Source organism: Saccopteryx bilineata, chromosome 1, assembly GCF_036850765.1.
Source record: "Saccopteryx bilineata isolate mSacBil1 chromosome 1, mSacBil1_pri_phased_curated, whole genome shotgun sequence".
NCBI classification, from domain to species: Eukaryota; Metazoa; Chordata; class Mammalia; order Chiroptera; family Emballonuridae; genus Saccopteryx; species Saccopteryx bilineata.
The window spans coordinates 399,672,129-399,698,548 of record NC_089490.1 but is presented as its reverse complement, the minus strand read 5'-3'; the positions used below and the strand labels follow the sequence as shown (position 1 = coordinate 399,698,548).

General features: G+C 44.1%; 1 protein-coding gene and 1 pseudogene across 1 annotated transcript; both read left to right on the top strand.

The window, feature by feature from the left end:
* Positions 1–7,526: 7,526 nt before the first annotated feature.
* On the top strand, positions 7,527–25,384 carry MAJIN (membrane anchored junction protein). Its single transcript, XM_066252856.1, has 10 exons — positions 7,527–7,627; positions 8,693–8,738; positions 14,850–14,925; positions 15,102–15,227; positions 15,569–15,600; positions 15,958–16,046; positions 19,454–19,517; positions 23,509–23,581; positions 24,375–24,492; positions 25,282–25,384. The coding sequence occupies exons 1-10, from the start codon at positions 7,527–7,529 to the stop codon at positions 25,325–25,327; spliced, it is 771 nt and encodes a 256-aa protein (XP_066108953.1). The 3' UTR covers positions 25,328–25,384.
* On the top strand, positions 15,806–15,919 carry LOC136321520 (small nucleolar RNA U3; annotated as a pseudogene).
* Positions 25,385–26,420: the final 1,036 nt, after the last annotated feature.

Below are 26,420 nucleotides of genomic sequence, written 5' to 3'. Positions count from 1 at the left end.
ATACAAAAATCTTTACATGTACTGCTTCAGAGCAATTCACCCGATGGTGTAATCAAAAAATAAAATGTCCCTCATTACCTGTAGTTTTACATTCAAATGCTTTTTGGGTTCCCAGGGTTGGCAGGATTTTTAGAGTGCTGCAGTGAATTCAATGTAATGTGAATACTAATAAGTTGATCTTCATGGAATGAGCCACAGATACTACTGGGCAGAGTGGTAAGATGAAATACTATTCTATTGCTTTCCCATAATAAGGAGCACAGACCTGGACCTATTGACCAAAGTTAGTTTTTTTTATTAGCTTTTATGATGGTTCAGATGGAAGTAGAAAAGGCACTCAGATGCAGAGAGTAACTTGGAGGTTGATTAGACACTTTTCTGGGTCTATGGAGTTGTTCCCTCAGGCCTTTAGAATTTATTTCAGGGCATCTTGCTACCTCTTTGTTGGGAGGTTTTAGTTAGTTATTCCAAACAAAACAAAACAAAATCTGCCGCAGTTCCAAGGGCTAATCTATTCCTGAACAAATGCCAGTGGCATTTCAAAGATTGTGCTGTACCAGAAAGAGTAGAAAGAAACCTAGTGAGAAAGAGAATGGCATCAGTAAACATGGAAATAGCCTGGGTAGTCTTAGATCAGTCTCTTCCTGTCCCATATTTTAACACGTTTTTTAAAAGGCTATTCTTTTTTTTTTTTTTTTTTTTTTTTTACAGAGACAGAGAGATAGTCAGAGAGAGGGATAGACAGACAGGAATGGAGAGAGATGAGAAGCATCAATCATCATTTTAGGTGGTCACTTTAATTCTTTTTATTTTACCACCTAAGCACTCATCATTTTTCGTTGCGACACCTTGGTTGTTCATTGATTGCTTTCTCATATGTGCCTTGACCGCGGGCCTTTAGCAGACTGAGTAACCCCTTGCTTGAGCCAGCGACCTTGGGTCCAAGCTGGCAAGCTTTGCTCAAACCAGATGAGCCCGCGCTCAAGCTGGGGTCTCGAACCTGGGTCCTTCTGCATCCCAATCCGACGTTCTATCCACTGCGCCACCGCCTGGTCAGGCAAAAGGCTATTCTTTATTGAGTAACCTGTATATAGAGGAATAGAATAAGCAATTATACATGCATTATTTCATTAACCATCTTTTTATTATTGGTTGATTTTAGAGAGACAGAGAGAAAGGGGGGAGGAAAAGAGAGACAAGGGAGGGAGAGAGAGAAACATTCATTTGTTCCACTTAGGTGTGCATTCATTGGTTGCCTTTTATATGTGCCCTAACCAGGGATGGAACCTGTAACCTTGCTATTCTGGGACAACTCTAACCAATTGAGCTAATCAGCCAGGGCATCATTAACCATCTTAATCACCCTGTAAGGTGAGGAAACTGAAAATAGTTTCTTTTGAAAATAGAGTGTGCCTTACCTGTGGTGGCGCAGTGGATAAAGCGTCGACCTGGAACACTGAGGTTGCTGGTTCAAAACCCTGGGCTTGCCTGGTTAAGGCATATATGGGAGTTGATGCTTCCTGCTCCTCCCTCTTCTCTCTCTCTCTCTCTCCTCTCTCTCTAAAATGAATAAATAAAATCTTTTAAAAAAAAAAAAGAAAGAAAATTGAGTGTGAGGCCCTGGCCAGTTAGCTCAGTTGCTTAAAAGTGTTGTCCTAAAACAACAAGGTCGAAGGTTTGAACCCTGGTCAGGACACACCTGGGAAAAAACAAAAAAAATTCATGACTGAGTGGAACAACAAATACTTCCCACCCTGGCCAGCTGGCTCAGTGGTAGAACGTCGGTCTGGTGTGTGAAAGTCCTGTATTTCATTCCTCATCAGGAGAAGTGACCATCTGCTTTTCCACCCTCTGTCTTCTCTCTCTCTCCTCTCTTTCTCTTCCTCTCCTGCAGCCATGGCTCACGTGGTTTGAGCAAATTGGCCCCGGGCTCTGAGGATGGCTCCCTGGCCTGGCCTCAGGTGCTAAAATAGCTTGGTTGCCGAGTAACAGAGCAGCAGAGCCAGATGGGCAGACCATTGCCGGGTAGGGGGCTTTCCAGGTGGATCCAGATCAGATGTATGCCGGAGTCTGTCTCTCTGCCTCCCTACCTCTCACTTAATAAAACAAACAAACAAACAAACAAACAAACGCTTCCCTTTCTCCTGCCCCCCCTCATCTCTATCTCTCTCTAAAAAAAAGAAAAAAATTAATAAAAATTAAGCCCTGGCCATATAGCTCTGGGGCATTGTTCTGGAGTTCAGAGGTTATCAGTTCAATTTCCTGGTCAGGGTACATACAGGAGCAGCTCAGTGTTCCTGTCTCTCTCTCTCTCTCCTAGCCTCTCTCTAAAAAAGAAAGAAAGAAAGAAAGAAAATAGAGCTTCAAAAAGAAAAGGAAAAAACAAATAAAACCAAAAATGAAAATAGAGCTTGAAGACAAACATGTGAATGTAACCTTTTACACCATAGTTATAATTTAAGAATTTTTAATTAGAAAATTTTACATTTCAGTTTGATGCCTCTGTACCCAGATTAAATTTGCTTTGAGTCATCCAAAATTATGAGAGTGACCTTTTGAATTAATTTAATGAAGTGACTGACTGAGCGATGTGTTATAATTGAAAATGTAGCCTGACCTGTGGTGGCGCAGTGGATAAAGCGTCGACCTGGAAATGCTGAGGTTGCCGGTTCGAAACCCTGGTCAAGGCACATATGGGAGTTGATGCTTCCAGCTCCTCTCTCTCTCTGTCTCTCCTCTCTTTCTCTCTCTCTCTCCCTCTCTCTCTCTCTCTCTTACTCTCTCTCTCTCCCTCTCTTCTCTAAAAAAAAAAAGAATAATAATAAAAAAAAAGCCTGACCAGGCAGTGGCGCAGTGGATAGAGTGTCAAACTGGAATGCGGAAGGACCCAGGTTTGAGACCCCAAGCTCGCCAGCTTGAGCGTGGGCTCATCTGGCTTGAGCAAAAAAAAAAAAAGCTCACCAGCTTGGACCCAAGGTCGCTGGCTCAAGCAAGAGGTTACTCAGTCTGCTGGAGGCCCGTAGTCGAGGAACATGTGAGAAGCAATCAATGAACAACTAAGGTGTCCCAACAAAAAACTAGTGATTGATGCTTCTCACCTCTCTCCATTCCTGTCTGTCTGTCCCTATCTATCCCTTTCTCTCTCTCTCTGTAAAAAAAAAAAAAAAGAAAGAAAGAAAATGTATGGGCCAAAGGAATCTACAATCTGGCGGGGGGGGGGGGGGGTGCTGATCCTGGTTCCATACTGAGTTATGTGACCTGAGGAAGTTACTTTCTTCTTTGGTGAAGCACTTCCCTTTTGTCCCCTTTAAAGCAAAGGATACTTCTAGCTATAGGCAACCATAGATCTCTAGTTGGAAATACAGACTTTCAAAGAGTCAGAATCTACTTTAGCAAAGGCAGGTAGAACTCTGAGGCTAGCCATGGACTTCTGAAGGTGTAAGGAAATTTGGTTATCTGTCCTCAATCTCAGTACTAAAACTTGGGTGTTGGATTCACAGTATCAGTAGAGTTCCCTATTTTGTTGCCCACATTTATTAGTGGTCACAGAACCTGTCATGTTCAAATCAGTAAATGTATTTTGAACAAATGTTTGTGGAAGCTCTTTTATTCTTTAACACTGGAAGATTTTCCCATCAGATAACACCAGAAAAATTTAGTGACAGTACATCCTTATTACCATCTCCTTCCACCTCAGTAGACAATGTCATTACGTCTCATAGCATTCAGCCCTGCTTCAGGTTCCGTGCACTGACTCAGGTTTTTCTTTATGTGAAACAGACTCCTGAAACCTGGATTTCTAACATCAGTGTCAATCTGTCAGTTAAGTCTAATTATTGGAGATTTTCAAGGAAAGATTCTTGATCAGAATTTGTCAGATTTTGCACTGAGATTAAAGCTAATCAGTTTTCCTCTTTGAATCTGCTTTTCTAGTGAAGCATTAATAGCAAAACTTCAAATCTATCAAAACAGCTAATGTTTATATAACATTGTAGAGTTTATGAAGTGTTATTTTATAGCATTACCTCATTCAATGCCCACAGCAATTCCAGAGGTAAGTAGGATCCCCATCTGTATATGTAGAAACAAAGAAATGAAAAGGCTAAGTGAGTTAGTTGTTCAGGGTTTAATAACTAGTAAGAGGCAGAGCTAGGACTCAAGCCTTGGTCCTCCAATTCCAAATCTTGTGTCTTTCCCACAATTCCATATTGCTTTTAATTTTTCTTTCCTTTTATTTTTTTAAGCCATCATGTTTTGTGATCATCAAAATGAGTTGAGAGTCTGTTCTTTTATGTGCAAGATCCCATCAATTTAATAATAGTTATAGGAACATAGTATCACCATGACTGCAGTACTCATGTTGGAAAATAACCTTGTGAAATCTTTGAACCACTACTACTATGTGGTTATTTTGGATTATTCTATCTTAACTTGATTTTCAAATGAGGTATGGTGTTTGTTTCTGGAGTGGACATCCAGAAACGAACAGAAATAGGTTCCAGCTAGAAGAGGGTTGTTTTTAATTCTTTCAGACAGCCAGCTGTAGCACTGCACATGAAACTTCCTCTCTGGATTGTCACTTCCAGCAAATGTCCTTCATTTCCTTTGCTCTGACACCCCTAGCCCTCAGTCTGTGGGGAGAGATGACTGTGTTTTAGGAGAGCCCTCTGAACAGTTGAGATCGAAATGTTTGTGGCAGCAACCTAAGTCTACTAGGTGGACTCTGCCTACTTAGAAACGTCACCTGGAACCAAAACCACCATTAGATCCAGCCCGGGTTCCTGCTATGCCTCGGGCACGGGAAATCGGCAAGATTTCTCTCAGGATATGAACTGTATTTCCCCTCTGGTAACTTTGCAGTTGGCACCAACTATTTTTTTTTTCACTTTTGACTGCAATTCTAGTCTAAATAGTCTCCTGGGCTCTGGCTCCAACCTCCGGTCATTCTAATCCCAAGCAGCCAAGATCAGACACTGGGATATCTCTTTACTGGCAGCCCTAGGCTTGAACTTTGGAAATTGTGGGAAATTCAATTCTTTGGATATATAGATCTTTTGACTCTATCATACAAGAGTTTTCTCTGCTGAGTAGAAATATTGAGTAAAGAATAATGAGGCCCTGGCCAGTGGCTCAGTGGATAGAGTGACTGGCATATGGATGTCCAGGTTTAAGTCCCAGTCAGGGCACACAGGAGAAGTGACCAACTGCTTCTCTCCCTCTCCCCTTCCTCTCTTCCTTCTCTCTCTCTTTTTCTCCCCCAGACGGGGTTGCCAGGTGGATCCCAGTCAGGATTCATGCAGGAGTCTGTCTCATTATCTCCCCTCCTCAAAAATAATTAAAAAAAAGAATAATGAAAATAGTCCTTTATGTATATATAATACTTTAGTACTTACAAAATGATTTTATATTCATTATTTTTTTCCTTCCTAATAACTCCAGGAAGCAGAGTGCAAAAGTGGTTAAGAGCATCAGGTCTGGATTTATAGTCTCAGTTTGGATTCCATTCCCAACATTCAAAGCTATGTAGTTTACTTCATCTCTCACTGTCTCAGTTTCCTCACCTATCAAATTTAGACTACCAATCTCATAGGCTTATTGTGAGGATTGAGATAAGAGAGCATGAAAAAAAAAGTTAGTTATTATTGTATAAATAAGAAAACCAAGGCCCAGAGAAACTAAGGAAATTGGAGCTGAGATTTAAACCTAAATTGTTCTAATTTTGTGCCTGTTCTGTCTACCTCATCTCAGCTTCCTCTGAAATCAATACTTTGCATTGTATAAAGGTAGCTTTGATCTTCAAGAACTAAGGACCTCTTACTCTCATTATTTATTAGTATTTAAACTTCTATATAAAGAGACAGAGAGTGTGGGGTTCATTATTTCTATAAAGAAAAAGAAAAGAAAAAAAGGCACAGAAACATCCTGGTGATTTGGAAAATCACCGTGTACTTGATTCTTATCTCTGAGCACATGCCTCTTAGAGAAGAGACATCCTTCTTTTTCCACTTCTCCCCTTTGTTTCCTCCCTCCGTCCCTCCCTTCCTTTGTTTCTTGGGGAGATAGACAGACTCCTGCATGTGCCCCAACTGGGATCCACCCAGCAACCCCCATCTGGGGCCGATACTCAAATCAATGGAGCTGTCATCAGCACATGAGGTCAATGCTCTGATCAGTCCAGCCACTGGCTGCAATAGGGGAAGAGAAAGATAAGGTGGGGAGGAAAGGGAAGAGAAGCAGATGGTCACTTCTTATGTGTGCCCTGACCAGGAACTGAACCCGGGGTGTCTACCCTCTGGGCCTACACTCTATCCACTAAGCCAACCAGCCAGTGCTCTCTTCTCCCCTTTCTTGAGTTTCCTGCAGAATGGACCTTAAGTGGGCAGAGATTCTGGAATAGGAAAAGTAAAACTAATAAGCACTAGGAAGGTAGTAGGCACTCTTGTGGCACAGGGCCGTCTCACAAGTGGTGAAGGGGAAGAGTGACTGAGAAGGAGAGGTGAGGGATTTCTCAGCACCACTGGAAATGTTAGTGTTCATCCTTGTTAGCTGCATTGGCTGGGGCAGGGAAATGTGCTCCTCCCTTAACTGCATGTAAAATTAATAGTAGAGGTCTTCCACCTGACCAGGCAGTGGTGCAGTGGACAGAGCATTGGATTGGGATGTGGAGGACCCAGGTTTGAAGCCCCGAGGTCGCCGGTTTGCACACGGGCTCATTTGTCTTGAGCACAGGCTCACCAGCTTGAGCACGGGGTGGTTGGCTTGAGTGTGGGATCATAGACATGACCCCATGGTCTCTGGCTTGAACCCAAAGATTGCTAGCTTGAGCAAGGGCTCACTCGGTCTGCTGTAGCCCCCCAGTAAGGCACATATGAGAAAGCAATCAATGGACAATGAAGGAGCCGCAACAAATTGATGCTTCTCATCTTATTCCCTTCCTGCCTGTCTATCCCTATCTGTCCCTCCCTCCGTCTCTCTGTCTCTGTCACACACACAAAAAAAATAGAGGTCTTCCAAATTGTGCCACTCATTGGTATATTCTTTAGATTGTTTCATTATTTGACTTAAGCCCTGTTTACATTGGCCTAGGTTACACAGAATGTGAGGACAAGGGTGAGAATAGATTCAAGAGATATTTGGGGATAGATATTTAATTATAGCAAAAACCCTAATCCTAACAAAAACCCTGTTAGTCATCAGATGTTTGTATTAGTATCATGGAAGAGAAGTGATTTTCACAAGTTTGTGAGATAAACAACAAAACTTGCTTGAGATTTGTGAGTTAAGTATAGAGATTGTCTCAAAACACTATGTATCTCCCCTACCCCCATGTAGGTAAGCAAATAGTCTGTGTGATTAAAGTCAGAACTGAGCCTGGGACATAGGCAGTGGTGCTGAGGGTTGGACATGTTACTCGTAAAGAATGCTACGGATTGGGCAGGCTCTCTTTCCCATACATAAGGAGCCATCTTTAGCTTTTTAATAATTCTCTAATATTTCTACTTTATTTAGGCTATCGTTTGGGAGCAATGAGTTTAAAACCCTTCACCTATCCATTTCCAGAGACAAGATTTCTTCATTCAGGATCCAATGTATATAAGTTCAAAATCAGATATGGCAACAGCATCAGGTAAATTTAAAGCTTTGGGAGGTAGCCTTTGCAAAGAGGTTAGTGCATTTTCCACAGGTCATCCCTTCTCTGTCTTCACCCAGTCCAGGAGATTGGCTGAAGGAGCACCTTATAAGACTTTTTTTCCCAAGCTTTTTAAATTCCATATATGATTATTCATGTAAATTTCTAAATTAGTGATGGCATACCTTTGGGGCAGTGAGTTTCAAAAAATATATATATTTTTATATTTGAGCAAGAGAGGGGAAAGAAACAGGAAGGGAGAGAGATGAGAAGCATCAATTCATAGTTGCTTCACTTAAGTTTTTGTTGTTGTTTTACAAGTTTATTTGGACCAAACTTTTGACAATTGCCGGGAAGCAAAGTCTCAAGGGATTGAGAAAGTGCTCCCACTCTAGTTGTTTATTGATTGCTTCTCATATGTGCCATGACCAGGGGGCTCAAACCAAACCAGTGATCCCTTGCTGAAGATAGCAACCTTGGGCTTTAAGCCAGTGACCTTTGGGCTCAAGCCAGAGACCATGGAATCACATTGATGATCCTACACTCAAGCTGGCAACCCTGTGCTCAAGCTGGTGAACCTTTGCTCAAGCCAGATGAGCCCACACTCAAGCTGGCAACCTCAGGGTTTTGAATCTGGGACCTTAGTGTCTCAGGTCAACACTATCCACTGTGTCACCACCAGTCAGGTGCTTCATAGTATTATTATGAAAATAATAAGTTTGCACTTGGTGATACATTTAAAGGTCTTGAGGACAGACCCCTAGGGGTCATCAAACAACACTTGAATACAAGTGGTCTAATAAATTAGTAACTTTCACAGTGGGAATTTAAGATCTTGGCAAATTACTGGAAAAGATAATTTGGTATATAGCCTTGTACCAATTCTTAGACTACATTCCCTAGGTGATCAGTTCCTCCCATGAGCATTGGGTCAGCACACAAGTGTTTACTTAGTCATGTTTCTTTAGTTCAGTGGAAATGTCATTTTTGCTCCATGTTCTACTGTGTCCAGAACTTTCTTTCTTAGCTTACTCATCTCTTTCTGGTTTATTTACCTTCTAGAGGGGAAGATAAAGACAATAAAGACGTCATCATTCAGGAGCTAGAGGTAGGGAAGATGCTGACAACTTCGGGGAAAAGTTATTCTTTAAGCTGAGAATGAATCCATGTCCAGATTTTAATTATTTTTTTCCAACTAAGTCACAATCTCCACTTGATTACTTGGCTTCTCTCTGCCACATTTCCTCTGCAAAGAAATTTTACTGTTTTTCCAGGGAAAAACAAAGCCTGTATCCTCTCTCAGTTTTCCTAGTTGAAGTGTCAGCACCTTTGAGGCCAAGAGTTATTTTATTTCTAGCAGAGTTCCCATCCATGGGCAGCTCTCTCCTGTGGCAGCTGGCACAGCGAATGCTTCTGGAGGGCTGGAGGCACTGCTGCCTTCCAGGGCTCTGGGAACCCTCATTATCCCAACCACTGCCTGCTACTTGACACTCAGGAAATTCAACTGTAAATACACAGACAGGGCTGCTGTGTCTTCATTTTAATTGGAAACATTTGCCATTGTTTTATTTTCACTTCATTTTCATTCCTTTTCTACCCAACTCCTCTAGCTTTATGTTTTCCCATGAAGAAGACAGAGCAGGTGGACATTTCTGTAAATCAGTAAAAGCACTCAATAAGGGGTTAGAGTTCTGAGGTCTGGCCCTAGATTCTAGTCTGAGCTGAGCCACTAATTAGCTGTGTGACCTTCAGCAAATCATTTATCTCTCTGGGTCTTGATTACCTCATTGGTAAAATGAGAGTTTTAAGGTAGTTTATTCTCTTCTAACTTCACAACTCAGTGATTTATGACCATTGTAGTTTATGAAGACACATGCTGCCACATTTCAAAGACTCAAATATAATTAAATACACAAACACAGAAATCTACAAAAAAAAAAATTTGAGTCATAACCCTGAAGATACTTGTGGCTCTTTGGCTAAATATTGAAAGATACATGAGGTAGGATCTTGCAGGACCTCAGAGTCATCATTATAAATAACAATATAGGACCATGACAACTTTTTGCTTATTTTAATTTTAAATAGAGCAGAATTTATTTCACTTTGCTTCAGTTACTTTGGGCAGAGAAGAGCTCAAGGCAGCATAGTAAAGTGGAAAAAGCATAGACTTTAGAGCCAGTCAAACCTGGATTTGAATTCCAGTTCTACCTTCACAGTATGACTTTGGGTAAATGACCTACCTACCTTCTTTGGGTCTGTTTCCTTACCTGTCAATGAGGTTGATAAATAATTCTTGTCTTCAGAAAAAAAAATTTTCTGTCTTCGAGATTGTGGTGAGAATTAGAAATAGAGGTGGTCAACCTGACCAGGCAGTGGTGCAATGGATAGAGCATCGGACTGGGATGCGGAAGGACCGAGGTTCGAGACCTCGAGGTTGCCAGCTTGAGCATGGGCTCATCTGGTTTGAGCAAAGCTCACCAGCTTGGATCCAAGGTTGCTGGCTTGAGCAAAGGGTCATTCGGTCTACTGTAGCCCCACGGTCAAGGCACATATGAGAAAGAAATCAATGAACAACTAAGGTGTCACAATGAAAAACTGATGATTGATCTCATCCCTCTCCGTTCCTGTCTGTCTGTCCCTATCTATCCCTCTCTCTGACTCTCTCTCTGTCTCTGTAAAAAAAAAAAGAAGAAAGAAATAGAGGTATTTAATGCCTGCCCCATAGTAGCTAAATAAATGATAGCTAGATAGCATTTATATACATTTATAATCATTTTAAAGTTTTTATTTTCTTTCTTTCTTTTTTTTTAGTTAGGAGGGTGACAGACAGGGAACAGACAGACAGGAAGGGAGAGAGATGAGAAGCAGCAACTCATAGTTGTGGCACATTAGTTTGATTGCTTTCTCATATGTGTCTTGACCAGGGGGCTCCAGCCAAGCCAGTGACCCCTTGTTCCAGCCAATGACCTTTGGGCTCAAGCCAGCGACCATGCAGTCATGTCTATGATTTCATGCTCAAGCCATCAACCCTGGGTTTCGAACCTGGGTCCTCAGTGTCCCAGGCCAATGCTCTATCCACCGCACCACTATCTGGTCAGGCTCATTTTAAAGTTTTCAAAGTGGTTTATATGTTCTCTTTCTCTTGCTCTCATTAGTTTTCTTTATTTTTCCATTAATTTGAGAGAGAGAGAGAGGAAAGGAGGTGAGGGGAGAGAAAGAGAGGCATCACCTCGTTGTTCCACTTAGTTTTTCCATTTGGTTGTGCACTCATTGGTTGCTTCTTGTATGTGTCCTGACTGGGGATCAAACCTTTGATACAACTTTGTTGTGGCCAGATGATGCTCAATCCACTGAGCAACCCAGCCAGGACCTACTCTCATTAGTTTTGAGGCAGATATTATTATCTTTCATTAATTGAGAAAACATTTATTGATAGGCAGTATGGCCTAACTGTTAAGAGTGTAAGCTCTGAAACCCCATTGCATGGGTTCATGTCTTGGTCCCACCATTACTAGCTGTGTAACCTTGAATAAGTTATTTCACCTCTCTTTGTCTCAGATTCCTCATCTTTAAAATGGGGATAACAGAAGTGTCTATCTCAAGGGTCTGGAACCTATGGCTTGCGCTCTTTTGATGGCTGCATCTGGCTCGCAGACAAATCTTTAATAAAATAATAATAATAATAATAATAATAATGGCCTGACCAGGCCGTGACGCAGAAGATAGAGCATCGGACTGGGATGCGGCGGACCCAGGTTCGAGACCTGAGGTTGCCAGCTTGAGCATGGGCTCTTCTGGTTTGAGCAAGGCTCACCTCAAGCAAGGGGTTACGTGGTCTGCTGAAGGCCCACGGTCAAGGCACATATGAGAGAGCAATCAATGAACAACTAAGGTGTCACAACGAAAAACTGATGATTGATGCTTCTCATCTCTCTTCGTTCCTGTCTGTCTGTCCCTATCTGTCTTTCTCTCTGTCACTGTAAAAAAAAAAAAAAATAATAATAATAACATTAAAAATATAAAGCATTCTCATGTATTACAATCCATTCATTTCCTACTGCTCATGTTCATGGTTGTGGGCGGCTGGAGCCAATCACAGCTGTCCTCCGGGACAAGACCAAATTTTTATTGGATAATGCCTAACATGCATGGGTCGTTGTATGGCTCTCATGGAATTACATTTTAAAATATGTGGCGTTTATGCCAATCTCTCAGCCAAAAAGATTCCTGACCCCTGGTCTATCTCATAGGGTTTTTTTTTTTTTTTTTTTTTTTTTTTTTTTTTTTTTTTTTTTTTTTTTTTTCATTTTTCTGAAGCTGGAAACAGGGAGAGACAGTCAGACAGACTCCCGCATGCGCCCGACCGGGATCCTCCCGGCACGCCCACCAGGGGCGATGCTCTGTCCACCAGGGGGCGATGCTCTGCCTATCCTGGGCGTCGCCATGTTGCGACCAGAGCCACTCTAGTGCCTGGGGCAGAGGCCACAGAGCCATCCCCAGCGCCCGGGCCATCTTTGCTCCAATGGAGCCTCGGCTGCGGGAGGGGAAGAGAGAGACAGAGAGGGAAAGCGCGGCGGAGGGGTGGAGAAGCAAATGGGCGCTTCTCCTGTGTGCCCTGGCCGGGAATCGAACCCGGGTCCTCCGCACGCTAGGCCGACGCTCTACCGCTGAGCCAACCGGCCAGGGCTCTCATAGGGTTTTAATGGGTGTTAATTAATGTGTATCAAAACAATAATACTTGCCTTAGTGATTACTCAATAAATATTAGGTATTAAGATAATAAGCTAGGCCCTGGCTGGTTGGCTCAGTGGTAGAGCGTCGGCCTGGCGTGCAGGGGACCCGGGTTCGATTCCCGGCCAGGGCACATAGGAGAAGCGCCCATTTGCTTCTCCACCCCCTTCCCCATCCTTCCTCTCTGTCTCTCTCTTCCCCTCCCGCAGCCAAGGCTCCATTGGAGCAAAGATGGCCCGGGCGCTGGGGATGGCTCCTTGGCCTCTGCCCCAGGCGCTAGAGTGGTTCTGGTCGCGGCAGAGCGACGCCCTGGAGGGGCAGAGCATTGCCCCCTGGTGGGCAGAGCATCGCCCCTGGTGGGTGTGCCGGGTGGATCCCGGTTGGGCGCATGCGGGAGTCTGTCTGACTGTCTCTCCCCGTTTCCAGCTTCAGAAAATTACAAAAAAAAAAAAGATAATAAGCTAGACCGTGGATGGTGGCTCAGTGGATAGAGCGTTGGCCTGGCATATGGACTTCTTTCTGTGTTTGATTCCAGGTCAATGCACACAGAAACGCTACCGTCTGCTTCTCCACCCCTCCTCTGCCCTCTTCTCTCTCTCTCTCTCTCTCTCTTCTCCTGCAGGTATGGCTCGATTAGTTCAAGCGCATTGGCCCGGACGCTGAGGATGGCTCCATGGAGCCCCTGCCTTAGGTGCTAAAAATAGCTTGGTTGTGTGCATGGCCCCAGATGGGCAGAGCATTGGCCACAGACTGGGGTTTGAAGGGTGGATCCTGGTTGGGATGCACGTGGGAGAGTGTCTTTCTATCTCCCCTCCTCTCATGTGAAAAGAAGGGGGGGAAAAAGATTACAAGCTAGATACTAGGCTTAGTACAGAGAATATAGAGATAAACAAGACACAGTTTCTGACTTCCTTGAGCCCAAATATGAGAAAAACGAGGCTTAGATGAAATGACAAAGCTAGGACTGAAATTCAGATTTCCCCCTCATAGAAATCTAGTAGTCTTGACTGACAAGAGGGTGGCGCGGTGGGTGGAGCATCGGACTGGGATGCGGAGGACCCAGGTTGGGACCCCGAGGTCGCCAGCTTGAGCGCGGGCTCGTCTGGGTTGAGCGGGGAGCTCGCCAGCTTGGGCCCGGGGTCACTGGCTCGAGCAGGGGGTTGCTCGGTCTGCTGAAGGCCTACGGTCGGGGCACATGTGGGAGAGCAATCAATGAACAACTAAGGTGTTGCAATGCGCGGCGAAGAACTGATGATTGATGCTTCTCATCTCTCTCCTTTCCTGTCTGTCCCTGTCTATCCCTCTCTCTGTCTCTCTCTCTCTGTCTCTAAAAAAAAAAAAGAAAGAAAAAGAAATCTAGTAGTTTTTTTTATAATACCAAATTGTTTAGTGTATACTAATAAGCATGAGTTAATTAGAGATTAATCAATTAATATATATGTATATATATTTTTAACAGGGACAGAGAGAGAATCAGAGAGAGGGATAGATAGGGACAGACAGGAACGAAGAGAGATGAGAAGCATCAATCATCAGTTTTTTGTTTTTTTGTTTTTCTTTAATCATCAGTTTTTCATTGTGACACCTTAGTTGTTCATTGATTGCTTTCTCATATGTGCCTTGACCGAGGACCTTCAGCAGACCGAAAAACCCCTTGCTCGAGCCAGCGACCTTGGGTTCAAGCTGGTGAGCTTTTTTTTTTCTCAAGCCAGATGAGCCTGCGCTCAAGCTGGCAACCTCGGGGTCTCTAACCTGGGTCCTCCACATCCCAGTTCGATGCTCTATCTACTGTGCCACCGCCTGGTCAGGCCAATTAATATTTTTAAAGAGTAGAAGAAAAGATTTGATTTAAGCAAAGCCAAAATGACTATGTATCAGTAACTACCGGTATTATTCATTCATTCAATATAAATTCACTAGAGACCTCTGGCCTGTGGTGGCACAGTGGTTGGAGCATCAGTCTAGAACTCTGAGGTCGCTGGTTCGAAACTCTGGGTTTGCCTGGTCAAGGCACATTTACTAGAGACCTGTTATGTATCACCCACTATGGTGGACACCATAGAAGGAATAGTAAAGTCAGGTACATACTCTACCTCAAGGAGACTTCTCAGTAAGGAAAATAAAACATGCACATGGAACATAGTGAAGGCCCAAGGCTAATTACTGGGAAGTTGGAGACTAATAGTTCATTATCACTTGGAGAATCAGGGACATTTTTCTGGAGATGGCTTTAAACTGTACCTTAAAGGTAGGCAGGATTTGGACATATGCTGATTGCTGGAAAGGGCATTTCAGGCAGAGGGAATAGACTATACAAGAGCATGGAAGTAGAGATGCAGAAGGCACATTCAGGGAACAGCAAATAGTTCAGCTTCACTAGAATATGGGGTATGTGAAGAGCACTGACAAGTATAAATGGGAAGATTGGCTGAGACTGGACAGGATTCAAGTCATTTCAAAATTTCAAAAAAAAATTTTTTTTCAGGATTCTATTCGTGTGGTCTTGGGAAACTTGGACAATCTGCAGCCATTTGCTACAGAACACTTCATTGTATTTCCCTGTATCCTTTCATTTCTAGATGAGAATGAGCTACTCACATGTAGATTCAGGTGGAAGCAACAAATGCATAGACAGCTTGGAGAGTAGGTCAGGGAAAAGAGAAAGAATCTTATTCCTAAAATAGTACTCAAGGGTTTGTACTGACTCCTTTCCCCATTCCTTAGCACCGCTTCCCAGATAAAAGCAAGTGGGAGAGAGTGTCCCACCTGAAATTCAGACATAGGGAAATCATCTTGGTCCCCTATCCATTTGTTTTGACTCTATATGTGGAGATGAAATGGTTTCATGAAAACCTGTCACCTGGTAAGTAGAATGATGGAAGTGTGGGTGGTGGAGAAGAAAAAGGAGAAGGTTGAACTGAAGTTCCACCTTTTGTTTCATAGTAGGGACCCCCTTTTAAGTGGCACATCATAAGAATATAGTGTGAATCAAACTCTGAATGTTTAGCTCGTAGATGATAATAGTTCTAAAATAGGGGAGGAAGAGGTTTTTGAAGACTGTGTTTCTAGGATAAGTGGTGCCAGATAGAAGAGAGAAGGGCATACACAGAGGTTTTGTGTAAGACCAGTTCTGAGAGTAAGTGGTAGCCAGAAATCCAGGTGAAGCAGTCTTGATCCATATGACATTTAAATTTCCTGTTGTAGGAAAACCAGTAAATGACAGTCCTCTTGGGTTGGTAAGTTGTCTTTTGTATATAAAGTGAAAATTGCTTTTATTGCTTCACATTGTCCAAAGAGTCCTGCTCTAGCCTCTTCCTCTTACTTTGTCCCTGTTAGTGCCAGGTCCAATCAGAATTGTATACATGAGACCACCTTTTCCCCCTTGGCTAGATTTCTAAGTCTGTCTCTAACTGAATGTCTACCTTTATTTGAAAAGCTGGCAAGACTATACTTTCAGGGATCATTTCTATAGTTTGTTGAAAAGCTGGCAAAATTGCCTTTGGCTACTTAAAGATGGGAGTTCACTGTGCCCTCATGAACAGTGAGCAATTCTGGAAAAGGAGGAGTCACAGGTGTCTGGTTCCCCTCTGAAGGTCCTAGCTGAGAGGAAAGCAGGAGCCGTGAAGAAGAAACGAAACCACATGGAAATATCCCGCTCTCCCAGCAGGCCAGGGCTGGGCAGGTCAGTGGTGGTGGGAGAGAGTCAAAATCCTGTGTCCTCTTTCGGCTTGGTCAGCTGTGGCTGCTGGTTGATCTTGTGGACAAGTCATTTTCTCCCTCAGGGCTTCATTGGTACCTGTGTACTCCAGTGGGTGGACTGAAGGAAGGGATTTGCAATGTAATTTGAGCATGGTCTCTTCTTCAGCAAAGTAGGGTTCTTTTGTTCATTAAGTGGAAGGCTGCCTGCCCTGGCTGGATAGCTTGGTTGGTTAGAGCATCATCATCCTGAATCTCAGAGGCACATACAGGAGCAGATCAATTTTTCTGTCCCTCTCTCTCTCTCTCTTTCTCTCTCTCTCTCAAATCAATACAATAAACATTTAAAAAAAAAATAGGAAGGCACCTGACCAGGTGGTGGTGCAGTGGATAGAGTGTCGAACTGGGACATGGAAGACTGGGACAGGTTCAAAACCCCAAGGTCACCGGCTTGGGCGTAGGCTCATCTGATTTGAGCAAGGCTCACCAGTTTGGGCCCAAAATTGCTGGCTTGAGCAAGGGGTCATTTGGTCTGCTGTAGCCCCCTGGTCAAGGCACATATAAGAAAGCAATCAATGAACAACTAAGGTGCCACAACAAAGAATTGATGCTTCTCATCTCTCTCCCTTTCTGTCTGTCTGTCCCTATTTGTCCCTCCCTCTCTCTGTCTCTGTCACAAAAACAAAACAAAACAAAAAAAATAGGAAGGCTGAATCAACCAACTTATTATGAATCAAACATAAATAAGTGGAAGTGGAACAACAGGTTAATGTGTTTCTCTCTCTCACCCTTCTTTCTAAATAAATAAATAAATAAATAAAAATAGGCCCCTGGCCAGATAGCTTGGTTGCTTAGAGTGTCACTCAAAAGCACAGAGGTTGCCTGACCTGTGGTGGCGCAGTGGGATAAAGCGTCGACCTGAAACACTGAGGTTGCCTGTTCGAAACCTTGAGTTTGCCTGGTCAAGGCACATATGGGAGTTGATGCTTCCTGCTCCTCCCCCTTCTCTCTCTTTCTCTCTCTCTCTCTCCCCTCTCTCTAAAAAATCAATAAATAAAAAAATATATATATTCAAAGCACAGAGGTTGCTGGTTCAATCTCCAGGACACATACAGGAATAGACCAATGTTCTTGTCTGTTTGTCTTTCTCTCTCTCTCTCTCTCTCTCTCAAATCAATTAAAAAAATAGGAAGGCTGATAAGAAATGCATTCAGATTTATACAGTTGCATCCAACACATATTCAATGAATAATTACTATCGTCATACTACCAGAAAACACGTTAAGGCACAAGATTTAAGAAGTCCTAGGAGCCTGACCTGTGGTGGCGCAGTGGATAAAGCGTCGACCTGGAAATGCTGAGGTCGCCGGTTCGAGGCCCTGGGCTTGCCCGGTCAAGGCATATACGGGAGTTGATGCATTCAGCTCCTCCCCTCTTCTCTCTCTCTGTCTCTCTCTCCTTCTCTCTCTCCTCTCTAAAAATGAATAAATTAAAAAAAAAATTAAAAAATCAAAAAAAAAACAAAAAAACAAAAAAACACCTGCCTCTTTGCTTTAGGCTTAAAAAAAAAAAAAAAAAAAAAGAAGTCCTAGGATACTATACGAGAACTATACTATAGGGAAACCATCAAGAGAGTAAGAACAAATAAAATATAATTCTGTTTTACCTAGTGAGCAGTAAGCTTTTAGAACTCTACCTTAAAAGACAGTCCAGGGTCCCGGCCGGGTGGTTCAGTGATAAAGCGTTATCCTGGTGCACCCAGGTCATGGCTTTGTCCAGGTTGGGGCACATAGGGGCAGCAACCAATGAGTGCCAGGTAAACGAAACAACTAAGTGAAACAGTGAGTTTTTGCCTGTCTCTCTCTCTCTTTATCCCTCTCCCTTGCTCTCTCTTTCTCAAGTCAATGGGGGGAAAAAGATAGGCCAGGCTCTCTTTCTCCCAAGGAGCACACCTTTTCCTCCCCCCAGGTGAGTTTCTCTCTCCTAAGCTCCCCTTCTTTTGCTTCTAAAACTTGTTACCTAAAGCCCATTTCTTCTACCTCTGTGATTTTCTAAGTAAACTTTCTCCTATTAACAAAACCAGATAGCCCAGTCTAAAATATAGATGTCCCGGTTCGAAACCCTGGGCTTGCCCAGTCAAGGCATATATGGGAGTTGATGCTTCCTGCTCCTCCCCCCTCTCTCCTCCCTTCTCTAAAATGAATAAATAAAATCTTAAAAAAAAAAAAAAAAGAAGTATTAGCCCTGGCCGGTTGGCTCAGTGGTAGAGCGTCGGCCTGGCGTGCAGAAGTCTCGGGTTCGATTCCCCGCCAGGGCACACAGGAGAAGCGCCCATCTGCTTCTTCATCCCTCCCCCTCTCCTTCCTCTCTGCCTCTCTCTTTCCCTCCCGCGGCCAAGGCTCCATTGGAGCAGGGTTGGCCCGGGCGCTGAGGATGGCTCTGTGGCCTCTGCCTCAGGCACTGGAATGGCTCTGGTCGCAGCAGAGAAAAGCCCCAGGTGGGCAGAGCATTGCCCCCTGGTGGGCATGCCAGGTGGATCCCGGTTGGGCGCATGCGGGAGTCTGTCTGACTGCCTCCCTGTTTCCAACTTCAGAAAAGTACAAAAAATAAAAATTTTAAAAAAATAAATAAATAAAATATAGATGTCTGCACAAGGGTATGTATTAGTTATTGGGTGAGGTGCTGCGATAAGAGGTGGAATGTTGAGCACACCCCTAACATGCTGAAGCTGCTGTGGAGGACGCTGCTATTTTCTTTTGATTCTCTGTCAGGGACAGAAGAGTCAGGAAGACAACTAGTTCTTATCAGCACCCCAGAGGGCTGCTGGAATAATCCAAAGTGTGGTTAGCTCCCCGGACCACAGCGCTTTCCACTCAGGTTCACAGAGAGTAGCTGCTTTTCTCCTGGATGGTGTGGGCCCCGACTCATATAGGAGCAGTGAGGGTAGACCAGGAGGGAGCTGACTTCTCCACCATCCTAATGCGCGTGGCGGTCAAGAGTCAGGAAACTGTGTTCCTGGCCAGGAGGGATGCGAGCGTACTCGGAGGTGTGAAGCTGTGCTCAGTTCCATTTGACTGAATGTTCTGTGGGGAATGAAGCTTCACATCTTCCCTTTCTTTGGGTTTTGATGCACAATTGAGTACTTTAAAATCTGATACCTGCTGTCAATCTATTTTTGTTTTCTCAACTACTAGATCCCAAAATGTCTCTAATTGGGATTCTACTGTGATTAAAGCAGCACCCAAAGAGAGTTTGGCCCACAGTTTATTCTGCAGGCCAGGAGTGGTACAAAAATAGCCAACCTACTGAAATATTCATTGGAGCCACGTTGGCTTGGATGTGGTGATGTTGCTGCAGCCCGTAACTTTTCCTGGGCTTTTCCCCCCACCTCAGGGCCAACATGAGGACTTCTGGCCAAGGCCCCAGCGAAAAGAAGCTCCTTCTGGAAACCAGGAGGGTAAGCACTGATCCTGCTCTGTTACAAGCAAGGTAGCATTCCTGTTACCAGCACATCTTGGTCCATAGTACAGACTGAATTGACCAAACTCATTCTCAGGTTTCACTGTCTGCGGAACAACATTCAACTACTCCGTTCTTGCCTCAGCCTGTCCCAAAAGTGGCTGCATAACACTATACACATCGATGAATCCTTTTGTTAGGAGTCCTTTTCTCAGCTTAAAAAGCTGCTTCTTGTACTCCACAGGAGAAATAAAATAACTCTGATGAGATGAGGTAGAATCCAGTATAGACTTTTCTCCTTAGAAACCTTTTTGCCTTCATCTACATTGGGTCAGAGTCTAAGAACATCTAGTTTTTACAAATGAGCCAGCATGTTCAAGTGCAGGACACTGATAACAGAAACCTTATTTAGAGCAGTGGTGGGCTGGCCCCAGTTGTACATCAGTTCAGCTGTGAGGTCTGTTCCCCACTTATTCATATAGCTGCTACTCCTTCATTTCAGAGCTGCTTTTCCATAGGAATCTCTAGTCTCAAAATAGCACCCTTTTTCTTTTCCTTCTCTCTCGAAATAGCTGTTATTTATGCCTTTTTCTTAATTATATGTCTTCAAAGTAGCTCTGACCTTAAGTATCCAAACACTTGTAACTCATCTCCCTCACCTTCCCAGGACCCATTGCATGATCATTTATCAGGCAAACATTTACATATGCATGCATTCAACAACATTTTACTGAGTCAACTATGTGCCAAGTACTAGGGATATCATACTTTCCCTTTAAAATGCCAACAGTAGGCCCTGGCTGGTTGGCTCAGTGGTAGAGCGTCAGCCTGGCATGCAGGAGTCCTGGGTTCGATTCCCAGCCAGGGCACACAGGAGAAGTGCCCATCTGCTTCTCCACCCCTCCCCCTCTCCTTCCTCTCTGTCTCTCTCTTCCCCTCCCGCAGCCAAGGCTCCATTGGAGCAAAGTTGGCCCCGGGTGCTGAGGATGGCTCTGTGGCCTCTGTCTCAGGTGCTAGAATGGCTCTGGTTGCAGCAGAGCAACGCCCCAGATGGGCAGAGCATCACCTCCTGGTGGGCATGCCGGGTGGATCCTGGTCAGGTGCATGCGGGAGTCTGTCTGACTGCCTCCCTGTTTCCAACTTTAGAAAAATGCTATGTGCAGGAATAAAGGACACATAGGGTACAAAGGGCCACAAAGGAGAACCTCGCCAGATGAGGTGGACGGACATGAGGGAGGGTTCCTATAGTAGCTCAAAGAATTAAGGCCAAGAGGAGCGAGGACAGAGTTTTTGGTGACCACAAGCCAGTGCCCCTGGACCTTGGGGTACAGTGCTGAGAAATGTCCCTGGAGAGGGCAGCACAGGCTAGATCATAAAAGGCCTTACGGCTACCTTCAAGATTGCAGGAATCCCCTAAAACATTTTTAGGGAAATGAAATAATTTCATTTTAAGGAAATGATTTTTATTTTTAAATGATTACTCTGCCTCCTGTTTGCAGGGCATCATGTTAGATGCAGGGTGCGCCCAAACATGTAAAATTTGGTTTCTTTCTAAGAGCTTATCATTTAGTTGGAAGAAGAGTGGACCCTTTGGGCTCAGACTTCTGCATGTGTGGGCAGGTGTGGGCTACAGGGCCTCCTTGTGCCATGGCCAACTGACCCACAGAGTGATTTTCAGCAGATGGTTACCCTCATCTACCCTCTCATCCTTTAGAGAGGGAAGAAGAACTGAAAAAGTACAACGGGAGTACACGAAGCTCTGGAGAACAAAGACGCTTTCTACAGCTGAGATATTACTATTAAAGGAACACACCCTGCGCTCTCTTCCCTTCGTACCTTCCTATTCTTAGTTTGACAAATCATCTCCCTCAAGAACAGTACCCACGGTTTCTTATTCAACATAATTACCTTTTCTTTTCTTTTTTTTTCATAATTACCTTTTCAACCTGATGCTGAGTTTAGAAAACACTCAGGGAAAAAAAAGGAACATGTTTATTGATTTTGACTCAAAGCCCAAAGACAGTCTCCGTTGTAGACCCTGTTCCCAGAGAGAGGATTTCTCCTAAATGAAGATGATCACAGTGACTCTCAGTATAAGTCACTTGAGCTGGAAAAATTGAATTAGCTCCTCTGGTCCAATGCTTAAGATTTTCTCTCTGCTTTGTGGGAAGTTAGGGTGTAGGAACACAGTGTGGATTATGCACGTCTGAACACATCAGGAGCCTATGTGGGGAAAGCTTAGAGGAATAGAGCACATACCTGAATAAGGTCTCTGTTCCATAAAAGTTGTTTGGGGGACAATGAGCAGGAAGGGACAATGAGTTGTTTGGGGGACAATGAGACCCACTCCCTTTGCCATCCCCACTCCAGACCTGGAGAGCCAGACATTTGAAGGGTACAAAAGGGGGAGAGCGGACAAGTGGTCCAGAAGTGAGACATATTGCCATGTGCATAGCTTTTTTTTTCCCCCTACCTCTGCTTAAAAATCTTGTGTTCCGTTTTCAGGGTATTGTGTTCTCGTGATATCTGTTTTGTTTCAGGGTATCATTTTTTTTTTTTTTGCCTTGACATTTGCCTAAGAACACTTCTTTCAAGATTTCAGAACAAAAAAGCTAAATTATCTTGTGAGGGGAACCTTCCCTGATTCAGAAGTAGGCTCTACCTCCATCTACCACTACCAGCCTTATTAGATGCTTTTAGTAGGGCCAGTACAGCAGGATTTACACCCCAAACCATAGTTTCATGAAATTTGTAAGAATTATTCCCTCAAGCTAGAAATCAGACTGGGCCCTCTGAATTCCATATCTACCCTGTCTAGAAGAGGCAAGAGATGGTCTTCTTCCTTCCCAAGTTTCCCTTCACTTTTATAAGAGTATGACTTAAGTGACTGTCTGAGTGGTCTAGAATTTGACAGTTTGTGGAACAGCTCATATCAGAAATACCAGCTTATACTCAGGATGGGGGCTATATCCTAACTTCCCTAGGGGTTCACCATGCTTCTGCCTCCCAGACCAACCTTGATGGTCTGCAGCCCCTTGCTATAGAATTCTTCACCAACAAAAGAAAAAAAAATGAAAGAAAGAATTCTTCACCAGCAAAAGGGCTCTAGGAACTCCCCAGCACTGCTGGACAGTCAGGTCCTTGGGTTCTGCCCAGATGAGGGGAGTGGTCAGTTGGCAGAGATTCCCCCCCAAATCTATAAACCATGTTACCCATCAGGGTGTCTCCTGGAGGTGTGGGCTTGGAACCAGGGTGCAGGGTGTCCCTTCAGAGTAAAAGGAAGCTCTATAAATGGAGAGCACAGAGAAATCTTGAGATTGCCTTGTAACGTTGCTTAAGCTGTGGTCATTTTTCCTCTGCCCCAGCTCTAGCCTGCTGATCATATTCACTCACTAATGGCACTGTGCCTTTGTACATCATGTCCCTGTCTGGAATGCCCTGCTCTCTCTGACCTTCTCCTCACCCCCATTTTGACAAAATCCCACTAATCCATCAAGGCTCCATTCAAATAGCACTTCCCCTGTGAAGTCTTCCTTGACTAACCGCCACCCCCTCTATTCATGTCCTCATCAACCACAGCACTCTAGATTCATGGGTAGCCGTGCCACACTGTCTTGTCATACTTAGTCTATATGCCAGTTTTACCACATAGATTATACATTTCTCTACAGTAAACTTAAGATCTTCCTGATTTCTGAAACCTCAGTACTTGTCCTTATTAATAGTTGGCACTCAGTAATATGGAATGATAAATTAAACACAGCTTGGTTTGTTCTTGGCTCTTAAATCTTGTGATTTTAGAAGGACATTGCTGAGGAAGCTGAAATGGGAAAGGGACAGTCATCTAGAAAGAAATATAGAACCTGCCTGGGCAGTCAGAAGCTAGGCCCCAGCACTGATGTGAAATCAGTTTACCAGCAAATAGCATTCAGACCCACAAGCTGTACAGGAGTAAAGTTGAAACCTTTACTTGGTCTTCTTTTTATCAGAACAGGGAAACAAAAACCCAGCAAGAATGTCAAGAGACCCCAGCCTTTGATGTCACTGTTGTCCAGGAACAGGGTATGTCTGGGAAATTAATTTATTCTCCTTTAATAATCTTCCTGTCCCTTCAGTTTTCTGATGAGCTGAGTCTGGGCATGCTCGGTGTGTGATGTGCCTTTCTCCCATGGAGGTGCCTGTTGGCCACCCTCCAGTCTGGGGGCCTGCCTTGAATAAGAGAGGCCACCCCTCACCCAGCTCCCAGGAGGAGTGAAGGAGGCAAGGCATGTCCTTCCTGTGCTTTTTGATAGTGAAACTGATCCTCCCAGGGTTTCAAAACCCTTCCATGTGCAGTGGTAAGTTTTACAGAAGAGTTGAAAGGGATGTGTTTCACTTTCCTGTCTTATTGGAGAATGACCTCTGAAAAGCTGTCTCTTCTCTTCCCTTTGGGACATTAGCATTAATATTGAAGTTGCAGTGGATCCTCAGCAGGGCTGGGGATGTATGTCCAAGTGTTGCCCTTCCAAGTTGCTGATCTTGTATCCAGCATGGAGATTCAGTATGGATTGCAGTTACCACAGACCAGGGATGTAAGCAAGTGAGCTCTCCAACATTCCATTTGAAGACACCAGCCAAAGTGTGTAGCTGGGACTTGAATGGTGTAAAAATCTCAGGGGCCTGACTTTGAAAATACTCCAAGGTCAGCATAGCATCGTATTGAGCTGAGATGAAATTGGGAAAGTCAGAACAAACAATTCACCTTGCTTCAAAATATCCTGGTGTGAGGCTGCCCTTGGCTCATGCTGGGAGTGTCCTGCCTTCTGCTCAATGAAAGTAGCCTGCGGACTCTCCCTGCTGAGTGTTTTCCTTGCAGATTCCAGATGGGAGGACAGCCTAGCAGGGGAGAGTGTCCCACCATTGCAGCAAAGCAATCCACCTCCTCCTAAAGGACCCACAAATATGGGAACCGGTGGCTTTTTTGGGTTTTTAAGGTAAGACGGACTTCTCTCCTGCCATCAACCTGAGACCCAGAGTGAAGTAGCTCCAGAGACTGCCTCACTGTCTCTTAAGGAAATCAGAATAGAAAAGAAAGCGGGGTTCCTGCGTAATCTCTCCAGGGGTCGGCAAACTCATTAGTCAACAAGCCAAATATCAACAGTACAACATTGACATTTCTTTTGATAGCCAAATTTTTTAAACTTAAACTATGTAGGTAGGTACATTCCTTATCGAGGTAGCGCCCGCGCGTGGTGTTTTGTGGAAGAGCCACACTCAAGGGGCCAAAGAACTGCATGTGGCTCACAAGCCGCGGTTTGCCTTTGCCGACCAGGGCCAGGCAAGATGATGGAAATGAGATTGAGCACAAGGGCCCTAACTGTGAATTTAACAGAAACTGCATCTTGTTCATTTTTACATGACCCACCCCACCCAAGATGTTCAACATTGAGTCTGGTTCCATAAATACTGTTTGGATGGAGACTATTCTCATCATACTTGGCTCATTTAAATGATTTGGTTACCAAAATCCTTCCATTCTCCCCTCTGAATCTAGGCTGTCTTCAGTGTCATTTTTGCAGAGGACAGTTAGCAAATCCCTTTATCTGTCTAGAGTTCAGCCATCCCATTGCAATTATTTCCTCTGTCTGAGTATAATCTAATTTGGGTACCTTTTCAAATGCTGTTCCAGAGAGCAAAAATGCCCTAGCTAACAGAGCCCTAATGCAACCTGGGAGAAGAGGAGGGGACCTGTAGGGTCTCAATCTCTTCTTTCTTTCTTGTAGCTCTCGCTTCCCATTTCGGTATTTCTTCAGGAAGAGCAGCCAGTGAGCCGCCCAAATGCTGCAGTGGGAAGAGTGGTTCCTCGCAGTGACTCCTCCCCGTCCTCCGCTTAAAACATCCCCGTTGTGGGGAATGGGGGCCCCTAACTCCCTGTGTCCTCTCGTCGGTTTGTCCTATCCTTTCTACTAAAATGTTTGGTTTGGTTTTCAATTGAAAGTATCAAGAAAAGAATAGATCATTCTAAAATGCTCTAGTCTTGAGAATTGTATTGCTCTGAGGGTCAGTTTAGGTCTTTCATCTCTAGCACTTAGGATCCTAATGACAATAAATTATTTATGAATAGGTATTGACTAAGTTCAATGAAGTAGTGTGAGAGAGAGCAAGCTCTTCCTTCAAGATACAGGGAAGCAGTGCCTGAAACTTCCCCCCAGTCTACTTGGTTATTATTGACAGGATACTTTGGGTGGCTGGGGTCTGTACCTCATCTCAGACTTGAAAGTCCTCTGCAGCCTGACCCGTGGTGGCGCAGTGGATAAAGCGTCGACCTGGAAATGCTGAGGTCACCAGTTCGAAACCCTGGGCTTGCCTGGTTAAGGCACATATGGAGTTGATGCTTCCAGCTCCTCTCTCGCTCTCTCTCTCTTTCCCTCTCTCTCTCCTCTCTAAAATGAATAAATAATTTTAAAAAAAATTAAAAAAAAAAAGTCCTCTGCAGGGGGTTAGGAAGTGGGGTCTTCCAAGACTCACTGTTCTGAGCCCTGCCAAACCTCAGGAATTATCTCTCCCCAGTTCACCCAGTTTGGCCCCTAAGTGCAGCCTCTCAGTAGATAAATGCTTCCCACCCATCTGTCCCTCTGGCTTTTGACAACAATGCAGGTAAGTTTATCTAATTATCTGGAAGTCAGTTCAGGTTAGGGTCCCTGGAGAAGACCAGGGCACCTGAGCTCTGTCTTCGTGTGTCACAAGAGCAGTCTGGGACAGACAGATTAGATTTGTGTTGTATGGCCACAGAAGATCAAGGTAATTGTTGGGAACTTAGGGAAACTCACTTTCGCTAGGGAGAAAGGAATCACTCTTTAACTGTTAAAATGGACCACCTTGTGAAGTAACAAGCCCTTGTCACTCCTCGTGTTCCAAGAGC